Below are 14,521 nucleotides of genomic sequence, written 5' to 3' on the forward strand. Positions count from 1 at the left end.
GAAATAATATAATAAATACATTAACCAGCGATCCATTAATGTTTCTCTGATTGGTGCAGAGAATTTTTTTTAAATTTTTTATTTTGCTTATAAAAAAGTGTAAAAATAAGTGTTAGTTCCCCATATTTTACGTAGTTTTTAATTTTGCCCCCCATGCTTCGGTTCCTGGATTCATTTCTGCAACACGGTCTTATGATGGCTGTTAAAATTACAAATTCTTTTGACATTTACCTTTATTTAATACAATATCTCAATTTATCAATAATACCCTAATTAAGAGCAATTGAATTAATATTAATTAATTAACAGGATGCTTATATATATTAGACCACTTCATTGAAAGTTCAAGGCCTATAATCGCTCCACTGCAAATACACTTACTATCGATCACCTTCTTCATCTCTTTCATGGATCCTCCAAGGAAGCTCGTTGACCAAGTCGGCTGTTGGCTCAGACTCTATGACGACTGCTCAGTGGATCGCACCTGGACCGGCCCTCCTAACTTTAAATTACTCACCGAACCGGTTCCTCCTCACCCTGAATTCCTCGACGGAGTTGCCACCCAAGACGTCGTCATCGACAGCGTTTCAGGCCAACGTGTCCGGATTTACCTCCGGGAGACAAAATCCCATGATAAGCTTCCGATTCTCCTCCATTTTCATGGTGGTGGGTTTTGTATATCCCAAGCCGACTGGTTCATGTACCACCAGTTCTACAGCCGGCTCACCGGAACGGCCCGGGTCATTTGCGTATCTGTCTATCTCCGCCTGGCCCCAGAGAACCGGCTCCCGGCAGCCATTGATGACGCTTTCTCCGGTCTTATCTGGCTCCAATCGGTGGCAAAGCGCGAGAAGAACCCGCCCGAATGCCTTGTTTCTGCCGACTTCAACCGTATTTTTCTTATCGGTGACAGCACTGGTGGGAACCTAGTTCATGAGGTGGCCGTGCGAGCCGGGAAGCATGACCTGACGCCGCTGAGAGTTGCCGGAGGGATAGAGGTGCATCCTGGATTTGTCCGGTCTAGGCGGAGCAAGTCGGAGTTAGAGAATCCCCAGTCGCCGATCCTCTCGTTAGACATGATCGACAAGATGTTGATCTTGGGGTTGCCGGTTGGCAGCAACAAGGACCACCCGATAACTTGTCCTATGGGGGAGGCGGCGCCGTCGCTGAAGGACGTGGAAGTCCCGCCGTTGCTGGTGTGCTTGGCGGAGAAGGACTTGATGGTGGATACGGAGATGGAGTACTGTGAAGCGATGAAGAAGGCGAAGAAGGAAGTGGAAGTGTTTGTGAGCAAAGATATGGGACATGCGTTTTATCTGAACTCAGTTGCGGTGGAGACAGACGCCGATACGGCGGAGCAAACGGAGTGCCTCATCGGCAAGATCAAAGAGTTCATTGATAGCCACTGAAAAGTGAAAGCCGGTTTCATGATCAGTGCTCGTTGGCTACCACTTTCATCAGGTACTTTTTCCTTTTTTTTTTTGGGTCAAAATCCTATTTTTAACTTTTCATTTTTTTCAAGATAAGTAGTGTAACAATAAATTTAAATAATAATGTATGTGCTTTTTTCTTATTTATTTTTTTAAAAAATATTTGGATCGTAAACTTGTAACCATGGATTTTTAAGGTTTTTAGTACAAGATGGAATAATAATCAATGATTTAATGTTAAATATAAAGTCAAATTAACGAAAAAGGAAATAAGAATATCACTAAGTTAGAAGAATGCCCTAATCATTGATCTCGGATTCATCCCACACAAACCTTTTTTAACCAGAGAAAAAATTAAAAGGGAATAAGAATAATAGCTAAAAAAATATTTCATTTAAAGTGCCTAACTTATAAATTATAATTTTAGTTTTAATAATTTTTTATTTAAAAATTTTGATGACCAGAATTTACATTCAAAGATGTTAAAATTATCCTTATCCATGCCAATATCAAATTTTATTCAGGAATTTTATCCCATGCAAGTCTTCCACTAAGCCCAAAAAGTTTATTCCAAGGAGAATTTCAACTAAAAATAAAATATATGACTTAATTGTTAATAAATCTAAAAAAAATTTAAAATTTCAATTCAATCTAAGAGAATTAAAATAAAATTAATTTTACAGTGCAGTAAAAGATTAAAATATTTTTTATTTATTAATTTTTTTCAAGATGCATAATCCTTAATTATTAATTTTTTTATTTCATCATAAATTAAATTAGTTTGTTAGATTAGTAGCAACATCATTTATTAATATGTTAAATTTTTTTATAAATTTAGTATAGGCAATAAAAAATTAACAACTAATGATTTTATATCTTGAAAAAAAAAAGTGGGAGGTGTTTAAATTTTTTTCTGTTAAAATTACTTATTCTTCAATCTTTTTAAATTAAATTGAAATTTTAAATTTTTTAGGCTTATTAATAATTAAGTCATACCACCGATCCTCAATTGAAATTCTCAATCTCTTCTACTACCTTCCATGTAGCTGTCACGTACGACCATCGCTTCTTGACGCCTAACACGCGTGATTCCACGTGGAATTTATAAATAGGATCCATACAACAAAATTAAAGGAAAATTGCTGGAAAATCCCTTCTTCAGCTGTTCCTAAACGGGCAAAGATATAAATTTGATCATATATTATTTTTCAATGAATATTTGATAGCTAAAATTATTAAATAGTACAAAATAAATTAAAAATTTATAAAAATAAAACATTCAGTAGCTTGCTGTTAATTTCAGTTGACGATTATTATGAGAGACCCATAATGATATATGGCATGACACGAGCACAATATATCAACATGATAAAGATATAAATTTAATCATGAATTATTTTTTAAAGCACATTGAGTAGCCTCTATTATATAAAAAAAAGACCATTTGACACTTTCTTTTTAATTTTAACCAAATATTATTTATTTTCATATTTATGATACCCACAAAGCATTAATTTTCTAATCTTCTTATCTTCGTTCTCAATCTCAGTTTGAAAAAAAAAATTCAAATAGTTCTTATCTAAAAATATTCACAAAAACGATGCTAACAAAGTAAAAGAAATAATTCGTGGATCAAATCAAGCTTCTACTTCATTGATATGGTCCATGTGAAATTCTTCGGATAAGAACTCTTTGTGCATCTTTTTTTTTAAATTGATATTCAGAACGGAGGCAAAAAGATTGGAGAGATTAATACTTTGTGAGCCTCGTAAATATAAAAATAAATAATATTTGATCAAAATTGAGGGGAAGGTATTAGATGGTCTTTTTTTTTTAATAATAGAGGCTACTTAGTGTTTTTTTAAAAATAATTTACAACTAAATTTGTATCTTTACCATATTAACATGTCGTGTCCGTGTTGTATCACATGTCATTATGAACTTCACATAACGTCCATCAACTAACGTTAACAGCAGACTTTTAAATATTTTATTTTTAAAAATTCATGATTCATTTTTCAGCATTCCATGATTTTAGTTATTAGATACTTTTTAAAAAATAATATATAATTAAATACTATACCCATCACTAAACTATAAAACTTCCTCTTTCACCACTCTCTCCACTGCTGAGGTGGTTGTCGTTGTCACCGTCGTTTGCCCTGGTCCATGGAAATCCGTCCGCGCATATCCCTGTTTGTTCCTGTGGTTCTTGTTATGTTTAGGAAATTGGTTTTGACTTGGGGGTTGTACGTGATTTGTCGTCACTTATCTTTGTTTTTCCGGCTGAGTTATGGATTGGTTCTGGTCTTCGTGAATTCAAGAAATAGTAGCTATTTATATTTTTTTCATTGACCTTCTAGACTTTTAAATATCAATTATATTTTTATATTTAATTATGTTTTATTTTTTATTTGCGACAGATGAAACTTTGAAAAAATCTACTTAAATTAATATCATTGCAACTTCTAATAAACTAAGCTTCTAATATTATGATTGATTAGAAGAAATCTTTAAGTTCTAGATTGTAATTTAACCTTTTTACTATGTTTGTGATGTAGTATATATTTATTTTAGACTGTGTTGTATTTTAAATTATATTGTGTTTTTAAAATGATTTAGGAGTTTTATTATTATTTAAATAATTAATTATTAAGAAGAAAATATAATTTATTTTATCGCAAAAAAAAAAAAACAATGACAATGAAGTGAATTTCTAACTTTTTTTTAAAATTGAAGGAAAAACATAAAAAATATTTTTTATTTGTGCATTAGCTCGCTAAGCTGCTGCGGTTAGCAAGTTAGTAGAAATACAACATGCTTAAAATGCAAGTAATATTACTTTCCACGGCTAAGCCTGCAACTTGCTACAGACCATATTATTAGCTCTGCTTTTGGGTGAATTATGGATTGGTTGGGTTTAATTTATTATTGACTCAGGTTTGAACTAATGTTTGAGCTCTATTAGTGATTAATCCTAAAATTCTCTGAAGGTTAGTACAATACGCTTGGATAGTCGGTATTAATTAGTCAATTGACATACATGATATATTAAGTACTTATCATGAAAATTTTCATTACTGACTAATATCATAAATTATGAAAATACAGTGAAAAAGAAGAATACATGATATAGGAGTTTTTATGAACAATAACTAATAATATACATGATATATCATGAACAATACAGTGAAAAAGAAGAATGTTCTGGGAAACGAAGAAGGTCAGACAGTAGGAAGAGCCAAAGATTCTTCTCTGCCTCCCATTCTCACCAATGCTTTACCTTTCCATTAAAAGCCCATTTCCTTTCAGCCCAAACATAGCCACTGGCCCATCAGTTCAGTTGACAACTCATAATCCAGTCCAAGTACTTCTTAGGCCTATCCGTTACAGTAAGATGGTTCGATGGTGACTCAGACCTAAGTAAAGGATAACAAGGACACAAACACAAACTGTGCAAATACTGAAAATTGACTTTTAAATAAGTAAAAAATTTAAAAATTAAGTTTTAAATAAGTTAAAATTACTAAGACCAAAACAACTATGTTTCCATTTTATTAACGATTTAAAAATACCTAAACCAATATATATATATATATATATATATAAAAATAATAAAGTTTAGTTCAATTTGGTTCAAGTTTTTAAAATTGAATCGAATCAAATTAATTAATTTTGTCAAAAAAAATATTAAACTGAACTTAATTTATAATTGATTTTGATCAGTTCATCTTAGGTTGATTTGATTTGGCTTGGTATAATTAGTTTGGATTAGTTTTGAATACTATTAAATTATTGAAATAAAAATAATAATCGATGAAACTTTATTGTTTTGTCAAATAACATCTTATGATAACTTTTAAAACCATACATTCTTTTTACATTTATATCCTTATTTAACATAATATCTCAATTAAATTTCTTATTAATAATATCCTAGCATTTATGAAAAAGAAAGGTTTTAATTACATATTGAATTAATGTTAGTTAATTAACAGGATGCTTATATATACTATACCACTTCCCTGAAAGTTCAAGGCATCCAATCGCTCCACTGCAAATACACTTTACTAACTATCATCACCTTCATTTCTGTCATGGACACCCCGAGGAAGCTCGTTGACCAAGTCGGATGTTGGCTCAGACTCTATGACGACGGTTCAGTAGATCGCACCTGGACCGGCCCTCCTAACTTTAAATTACTCACTGAACCGGTTCCTCCTCAGCCTGAATTCCTCAACGGAGTTGCCACCCATGACGTGGTCATCGACGACGTTTCCGGTCAACGTGTCCGGATTTACCTACCGGAGACAAAATCCCACGATAAGCTTCCGATTCTCCTCCATTTTCACGGCGGTGGGTTTTGCATAACCCAAGCCGACTGGTTCATGTACCACCAGTTCTACAGACGGCTCACCCTAACGGCCCGGGTCATTTGCGTATCTGTCTATCTCCGCCTCGCCCCCGAGAACCGACTCCCGGCAGCCATTGATGACGCTTTCTCCGGTCTTACCTGGCTCCAATCGGTGGCAAAGCGCGAGAAGCACCCGCCCGAATGCCTTGTTTCTGCCGACTTCAACCGTATTTTTCTTATCGGTGACAGCACTGGTGGGAACCTAGTTCATGAGGTGGCCGTGCGAGCCGGGAAGCATGACCTGACGCCGCTGAGAGTCGCCGGAGGGATACAGGCGCATCCTGGATTTGTCCGGTCTAGGCGGAGCAAGTCGGAGTTAGAGAATCCCCAGTCGCCGATCTTCTCGTTAGACATGATCGACAAGCTGTTGATCTTGGGGTTGCCGGTTGGCAGCAACAAGGACCACCCGATAACGTGTCCTATGGGGAAGGCGGCGCCGTCGCTGGAGGACGTGGAAGTCCCGCCGCTGCTGGTGTGCGTGGCGGAGAAGGACATGATGGTGGATACGGAGATGGACTACTGTGAAGCGATGAGGAAGGCGAAGAAGGAAGTGGAAGTGTTTGTGAGCAAAGGTATGGGACATTCGTTTTATCTGAACTCAGTTGCGGTGGAGACAGAGGCCGATACGGCGGAGCAAACGGAGTGCCTCATCGGCAAGATCGAAGAGTTCATTGATAGCCACTGAAAAGTGAAAGCCGGTTTCATGACCAGTGGTCGTTGTCTACCACTTTCATCAGGTACTTTTTTCTATTCTTAACTTTTCCCTTTTCAAGATAAGTGGTGTAATAATAAATTTAAAAAATAATGTATGTGATTTTTTTTTTCCTATTGATTTTGACTTTGGCGTTGTGCGTGATTTGTCGTAATTTATCTTAGCTTATCGGGGTGAATTATGAATTGGTTCTGGTCTTTGTGAATTCGAGAAATACTAGCTATTTATATTTTTTCATTCACCTTTTAGACTTTTAAATATTAATTATATTTTTATGGTTAATTATATTTTATTTTTTGTTTGTGACAGATGAAACTTTAAAAAAAATTATTCAAATTAATATTATTATAATTTCTGATAAAGCTTATAACATTATAATTTATTAAAAGAAATCTTTATATTTTGGATTGTAATTTAAACTTTTTAGTATATTTATGATGGAGTATATATTTATTTTGAATTGCATTATGTTTTTTAAATGATTTAAGAGTTTTATTATTATTTGGATAATTAATTTTTAGAAAGAAAATATAATTTTTTATCTCCAAAAAAATGAAAAGAGGTTAATTTTTAATTTTTAAAATTAACAAAAACATAAAAAATATTATTTTATTAATGAGTTAGCCCGTCAACCTACTATGAATTAACGAATTAACAGGTTGACAGAAATATAACCTATCTAAAATGAGATTTATGTGAACTTACCATGCTAAGCTGGCAACTCATTACAAGCCAACTTGCAAGTCACGACCTGACTCATATTAAGAGCTCTATTTGTGAATGAATTATGGATTGGTTAGGTTTAATTTATTACAGACTCAAGATTGAACTAATGTTTTCACCTCTAAAATGGCAGTGATTATTAGTCCTAAAATTCTCCGAAGGTTCCCTGAAAATATTGCATGAAAGTTGTGACCGTACAATACGTGTGGACAGTCGGTATTAAGTACTAACTAGTCAATGACATATATGATATATTGAGTGCGTATCATGAAAATTTTGGTTATCGCTGCCAGCGGAGGGATCGGAACGCCAATGACCAAAGCTCCAGCAAATGGATTGTGTGTGCGTGTTTTAAATTTTTTGTTAGTTAATACATAGGGGTATTTTCGTCCATTCAGCCCTTCATTTTCTGATTATTTTAATGCACTTGATCCTTCAACATGCCTTGGTCATTGAGAATAATTTCTCTTCCACAGAGGAATTTCCTAGCAATTTTTCCTAAAACTAATTATAAATAAATACTTCAAATTTCCAAAAGCATTCTAAAGAGCTGAGTTGACTATTAAATTTCGGAGGGATGTGGTAGTTTCCTTTTATGTGTTATGCAAATTTTCATTTGGAGCAAAACTTGTTAATACTTCCCCTTTAAAAATACAAAGCATTTTTTTAGATAAAATGTTAAAAACTATAAGGCATGTTGGGTCTTTCAAGATGCAATTAATCAAGAAATTCTTTTACGGACCCGATACACTACATCATTCATGATCCATCCTATAAAATTGCACCAATTAAATTAAATAAAATTTTATGTATCATTATTTTAATAACTTTATCACTTTATTTTTATAATAAAATGTCTATTTAATTTTTTGTGTTTTCTCCCTTTATTGTTATTAATGTCAAAATTGATGTATATTTAATGCCATTTAAATATTATATTTTTATTAAATAGACTATGAATGATGTGATGTACAAGGTTTATATAAAAATTTCTCGCAATTAATGAAATTTTTCCAAAAGTGTCTTTAACTAAGGTATCATTAATAAAGTCTTATAACTAAAATACCTATTAAATAGAGTTAAATATAAAAAGAGTGTGCGATTTTAAAGACAAATTGATGTGATTGTGTTAAAAATGATTTATATAATATGGGGGGTATTATGCGAGACAACTAGAAATTAATTATTGAATTTAGGAGGGGCAACTGTCTTTTGTGTGACTTGTGATTTATTTTAGGAAAAAATATAAATTTAAATTTCTATGCTTTGCTCGTATTTTACCATTCGTTCTTACACTTTTTTTTCTTCAATATTTTAGATCTCTCTATAAACAAAGTGTAGGGATTTCAGATGAGACTAAAACAATGAAAAACAAAAATATAGATACTTAAAATATAAAAAAAAATGTAGAGACTAATAACAAAATACGAGTAAAATGCAGAAATTTAAAGTTATATTTTTTTTTATTTTAAGACCAGATTGTTTATATAAAAGGACTAAAGTCCTTGAGACCGATTTTATGCATCTATGATCTTTATTTGTAATAGTTTATTGCATGATCCTCTTTCACAATTTCCCTTAAATCTATTATTTACTAGAATGACGACATGAAATGGCAGGATAGAATTTTTCTATACCAAAGAAAGAAGAAAATTTTTTAATTTAGGAACTGTTTGGATGAAAAGAAATTTTGGAAGAAAATATTTTTTTTTCCCTGTTTTGGAATTTGGATAAGAAAAAAAAAAGTAGGATGAGAAAAAAATTAGGCATATGAGTATGACCCACAACATTTTTCCCCAACCTTTCTCTCCACACGTGAAGAAAGATTTCCAGAGGAAGCATTGTATTCCACACGTTGCCTCCAATGGCCTCATTTAATTTCACAGCAATATAACTAACAATTTGCAATACAAGCAATATAATTCGAAAAATTTCTTACTCTCATTCCATAATTTTAATAATCAAAATAATATTTTGAAAGTGAAAATGCTAATTTATATTAAAAAAAACAAAACCTGTCAAACATATCTTCACTTTTAATAATTTTCTATTCTCATATTCTTTTTCAATTATTTGCAACCCTCAAAACACTAATTTGCAAGTCAGATTTGTTAATTTGTTATAGGAAATCCATGCAAAAATATATTTAATATGTTTTTCTTTACAAATTAATGAATTCACTTTCATGTTCTTTTTGGAGTTGTAAATCAAGAAATGAGAGTAGCGAACTTTTAAACCAATTTACTAGTAAAAGATATTTGGTCCTCATTCTAGATTTTCTTGATCTTTTGATCCTTATTTAAGTTAAATTTAATCTTTTTGATCCTTTAATATCGCTCTCCTTTAAAATTATATAATTTGTTCATATTGAAAATAATGAAGCAAAAATGTACTGAATCATTTTTCATAACATCAAATTTCCTATACTAATTTTGAAAATAAATTGTTTGCACGAAAAGTTAGAGAACCCATCACAAAGGATAAGAATGATACTCCCTTTGATCCTTGTTATAAAACAAATCTAACCATATCACTAGAGTAAGGGAGGAGTGGTTAATTTATTAATTTGTTTGAAAAAAAAATAAACTTCTAATTTCACTCATATTCAAATGCAAAAAATTTCAAATCTACATTAGATTTTCTATCATAATTAATGAGTTCAAATAGAAGTAATATTGAAAAAATATATTCTCTTCGTTCAAAAATGTAAGGCATTTTTTAAAGAGTTTGATGTTAAAAAATATAAGGCATTTTTAATCTTTTGAGGTATAATCATTGCCTTTTTTTTTAAAAAAAAGCATCCCCATTGATAATAACTTTATATTTATTGTAGGATGTTTAATAAGAGTAAATATAAAAAGATAAGGTTAGTTAAAAAGTAAGTAACTACTTTATTGAGGGTGAGTTTCAGTTTAAAATACTTTATATTTTTTAACGGAAATAGTAACTAATATATTACCAAGTGTCTTATATTAAGGACTATCAATTTCTTCTATAAGGAGTCTTATGACAAGGACCAAAGGAATATTTCTAATCTCTCACATGAAAAACGAGAGGATTTGCTTCCTTGCCAATATTGAGAATTATTATTATTATTATTATTATTATTATTATTTATTTCAGATACAAAACATATATAAAAGCAGTACAAATTATTATATACTAAGCAGCAAAATTAGTAATTATTAAAATTAAGGTGATCTTCTGCTGAAGAAGAAGGAGGCGGCTCACAGCAAACACACGAACCGCCGTTGCACTTGTGGACTGAACCCGGTTCAGGACATGGTCTCACAGCACAGAATGGGATGCAATCATTATCCTTCACACATCCACTTGCCTCTTCTTCGCTCCAATATTGTGCTTTTATTTTTGGAACAACTACTATGCACAAATATACATGCAAGAAAATTAATTTGGATTAAATAGCCGACAATACAAAGTTTTAAGATTAAGTCAATATATACTACATAAATGATGATGAAAATAATTTTCTTCATAGTTGAATCGGTTATCAAACTAATCAAAGACATCAGTTAACTTGATAGTGTAGTTGAGACGTGGTTAAATTGATAATAATTACATTATTATGCTTCTAATCATACGTTAACAATCTTAGTTCTTGGGTAAAATATGATAATTAAAATTGTAAGTCTCAAAATACTAATTTAAGAATAATAAAAGGTGACTTGCAAGGTATCAATTTAGACAAATAAAAATATGAAAATCTCAATTATAAATTAGGTATTTAATTCTCTACGATCCTTAAAATAATTTGCAACTGAAAATTTCAAATTTATGACCATCAAAGTTAATATTTATAATTCATCTTTTAAAAAAAAATTTGAGACTCAACTATCATTAAGCTTAACATTTAGGACCTAGTTGTCATTTACCCTAAGATTAAGGTGAAAAAATAATGAAATTAAAATAGTTTCAATATTTATATTTTCTTTTTCAATCATCTTCTCTCACACCCAACTCTTTCTTTTTGGTTTTGATAAAAGGAAAAATATACTAATACATCACAAATAGGCTAACTGCTCTTTTAGTATTTTAACTTTTTTACTTTTAATTTTATAAAATATTTTTTTAATCTTTTAATCCTAAAACCATTAATTTTATTGCAAAGAATTCCTACACTTAACTTTTAAATATTGACAAAATGTTGTCACATTTTGACATATTAAATTTATTTTGTTTAAAACAAAAATGATTGACCTCCACTCTATGAAATTATTATTATCAAATATGGCCTCACAGGCATTTCAGAAATATCTTTGATATATTTATTTAATCTCAAGACACTTTAAAAATCTTAGGATAAAATAATTTAATTTTCTTGATCAATTGAACCAAACGTTAGGTAAAAGTATACAAAATCCACAATGCTATTTAAAATTCAACTCCCTTGCAAAATCTCTTCTTTTTTAATATAGAAACAGAGAATATATTTTGAAATCAATCAAATATGTAGTATAAAATTTATAATAAATCATGCTATTTAATACTTATAAAATACACAGAGAAAGAAGAAAGGTATGAGTTTTACCAGATGCCATGAGAAACAAAACCATTAGGCAAGCTAATGAAGATTTTTCCATTTCTTTTATAATTTGTATTTGCTGTAAACACCAGAAACTGTGTTTTTATTTTGTTTTATGTTGAAGGAGAATGTACACGCACGCATGTGTGTGTGTGAGGTAGAGTGAGATAATAGGCGGGGTATTTATAAAAAAAAAAAATCAAATACATTGAATTATTTAGATATACAAGAAATAAATACTACAGATATGGTTTTCTTTAAAAAAGTTTGAATGTAATTCTTCAATGGATTTGAAAAATACAAATTCAATTAAATGGATTTGTATTTTGAATAGTATCTGATAGATTAAATGCTTGCATGAACATAATAAGAAGACTAAAATGTGCATTTGATCATCTAATTTTATTTAAGATTTCAGTTTAATTTATTAATTTTATAAAGTATCATTTTGGTTCTTTAATCTTAACACTAATGTTTCAAATTATTATTTTTTGTGTCACTTATTATTATTTTATAAAATTAAATTTAATATGTTAACATTTGAAAATATTTTGTTAATATTTAAAAATTCGATTTAGACTTTTTTATTGTTAATAAAACTAATAGTGTTAGAGTTAAAAGACTAAAAATATATTTTATAATGTTAAGTGATTAAAATGAAATTTTTTATAAAGTTAAATGACTAAAGGAAGGCATTAACCTAATAAAAAATGCTAATTTTTAAGTACAAATCAACAATTTTTTTAGTAAAAGTATACACTATACAATTATGTCTCGGACATAGTCAGAATTAAATATAAATAATTATTTAAATTTTAGTTTATCATATTATGTGAGGCCATCCTCTTCACTAAACTCAACTCCTCATGCTTGCTTTGTAAATATATTTATTGTACTTGATATAGCATTACACAATCTTATACATACATTACCCAAAAAACACACACACACACATCATTCAAACTACACAGTCTATAATCAAAATTAAATTTTTCTTACCCAAAAAATTGAAATTTAAATTTCCCACATAAAATTTTATTTTAATTAATATATCTTTTATTCAAAAAGTTTCTATCGAATTATTACTTATCCTTTGTCAAAAATCTAGCTTCAATAATCTGATTTATTTTGAGACCAAGTGTCTGGCAAAAACAAAAAAACAAATTTAACTAAAAATTAAGAAGCCATAGGCCATTCATGGTTTTTTCATAAGATATATATTTTGCTCCCCTACTTTTTACTTTTTTAAAAAAAATCAATTTAATTATTATCGTATTCTCCACACTTTGTTCTGTTTCTTGCTTAATAAATCAAGCTTTAATTTCTAGATATAATCTTGTATAAATAAATACTACCAAACTTGATAATATGTTTGCTTAATGTAGCCTTTTATTACCCAAAAAAACTTGCTAATATTTTACTAGATAAAACTTGTTAATATTTTACTAGATAAATTAGTTTTTACGATATGCTCTATATAGATATATTTATTTTATATACAACATAATAAATAATAGATTAGCATGATTAATTCTACTTAAAATAAACATTTTGCAAACAATTGTATTAAAATAAGGGTTAAAGATTTTTTCCCCTTAAATTTTTGAAAGAGCATTGGACACTTTATACTGAAAGGTACATAGGGCAATATATCTCCTAAACAATTTTTTTCAAGAGTAAAATTATCCTTCCATCAAAGACTTGTTATTTTCTTCATTACCTATTGACGTGAAATAATTGTGGGGTTCACACATAGTGACTGCAAAACATTTTGACCCATTTTGACAATTTGATGTAAGCCCAAATGGCTAAAAGTGGCAATGCCAATAGCCAGAATCTGACTTAGAATGCCTTTTTATCACTATACGTGGCCCCACAACTGTTTCACATTAGCAAGTAATGGAGAAGACGACTGGTTTATGACGGAAGGGCAATTTTGCTCCTAAAAAAATTGTTTAGGAGCTGTTTTGCCTCACCTTTCAACATAGAGTGCCCATCATTTCTAAAAAGATTTGGGAAGAAAAATATTCTTTAACCCTTTAAATAATATATCATAAAACAATGTTTAATAAAATATGAGAAATTACAAAACATTTTGTCTCCAATGACTAAAGGTCATTGGTCTGTATGTCAGTATCAAGTCTCTTCTACTAAATCCACCTAGTATGTTGATTTTAAGTTTTTCATTTACTCCTTGTAAGAAAACCAATTGTGTGAAACTTTTTTCATTTCAAGACAAACATGAGAAGTCACGTTTATTACATGCATTTCATAGTATATTAGACTTGGTTAATGCATTCTTTAGTGTTATAATGCGCTTTCTTAGCCATATTTTGCCTAAATGCTGGAGTTTTAGTGCATAAAGGTATTTTAAGCATATATAAAATTGACTTTTTACCAAAATTCTGCTAAAGCACTGATCTTATGCCTTTAGATGAGCAATTTTTATTGGTGAAATTAGTTTCATTGATTCATCCTAGGTTAGAAGTTACTAGAAAAACAATAATCCTAGGTTGTCTTGTGAATGAAATGTGCATTTGCTTTGAATTTGTGTTAAGTGTGTAAGAGTTCCTATGTATTCTCTACACTTGTATCTTAGTCTTTCATTTCATTTTACACATTTAATTTTAATACTTCTACCTAAGTTGAATTTAATTGTCACACACTATGGTGTATATTTTTGTTGAATATTTTGTTCT

At 30.3% G+C, this 14,521-nt stretch overlaps 2 protein-coding genes across 2 annotated transcripts; both read left to right on the plus strand.

Moving 5' to 3' along the window:
- Positions 1-361: 361 nt before the first annotated feature.
- LOC129316041 (probable carboxylesterase 6) lies at positions 362-2,470 on the plus strand. Its single transcript, XM_054960279.1, has one exon. The coding sequence runs from the start codon at positions 408-410 to the stop codon at positions 1,407-1,409; it is 1,002 nt and encodes a 333-aa protein (XP_054816254.1). The 5' UTR covers positions 362-407; the 3' UTR covers positions 1,410-2,470.
- LOC129316040 (probable carboxylesterase 6) lies at positions 1,332-6,766 on the plus strand. Its single transcript, XM_054960278.1, has 2 exons — positions 1,332-1,461; positions 5,429-6,766. The coding sequence occupies exon 2, from the start codon at positions 5,528-5,530 to the stop codon at positions 6,527-6,529; it is 1,002 nt and encodes a 333-aa protein (XP_054816253.1). The 5' UTR covers positions 1,332-1,461; positions 5,429-5,527; the 3' UTR covers positions 6,530-6,766.
- Positions 6,767-14,521: the final 7,755 nt, after the last annotated feature.

Source organism: Prosopis cineraria, unplaced genomic scaffold (genome assembly GCF_029017545.1).
Source record: "Prosopis cineraria cultivar Desert tree isolate PC_DT_omini unplaced genomic scaffold, ASM2901754v1 PC7, whole genome shotgun sequence".
Taxonomy (NCBI): Eukaryota; Viridiplantae; Streptophyta; class Magnoliopsida; order Fabales; family Fabaceae; genus Prosopis; species Prosopis cineraria.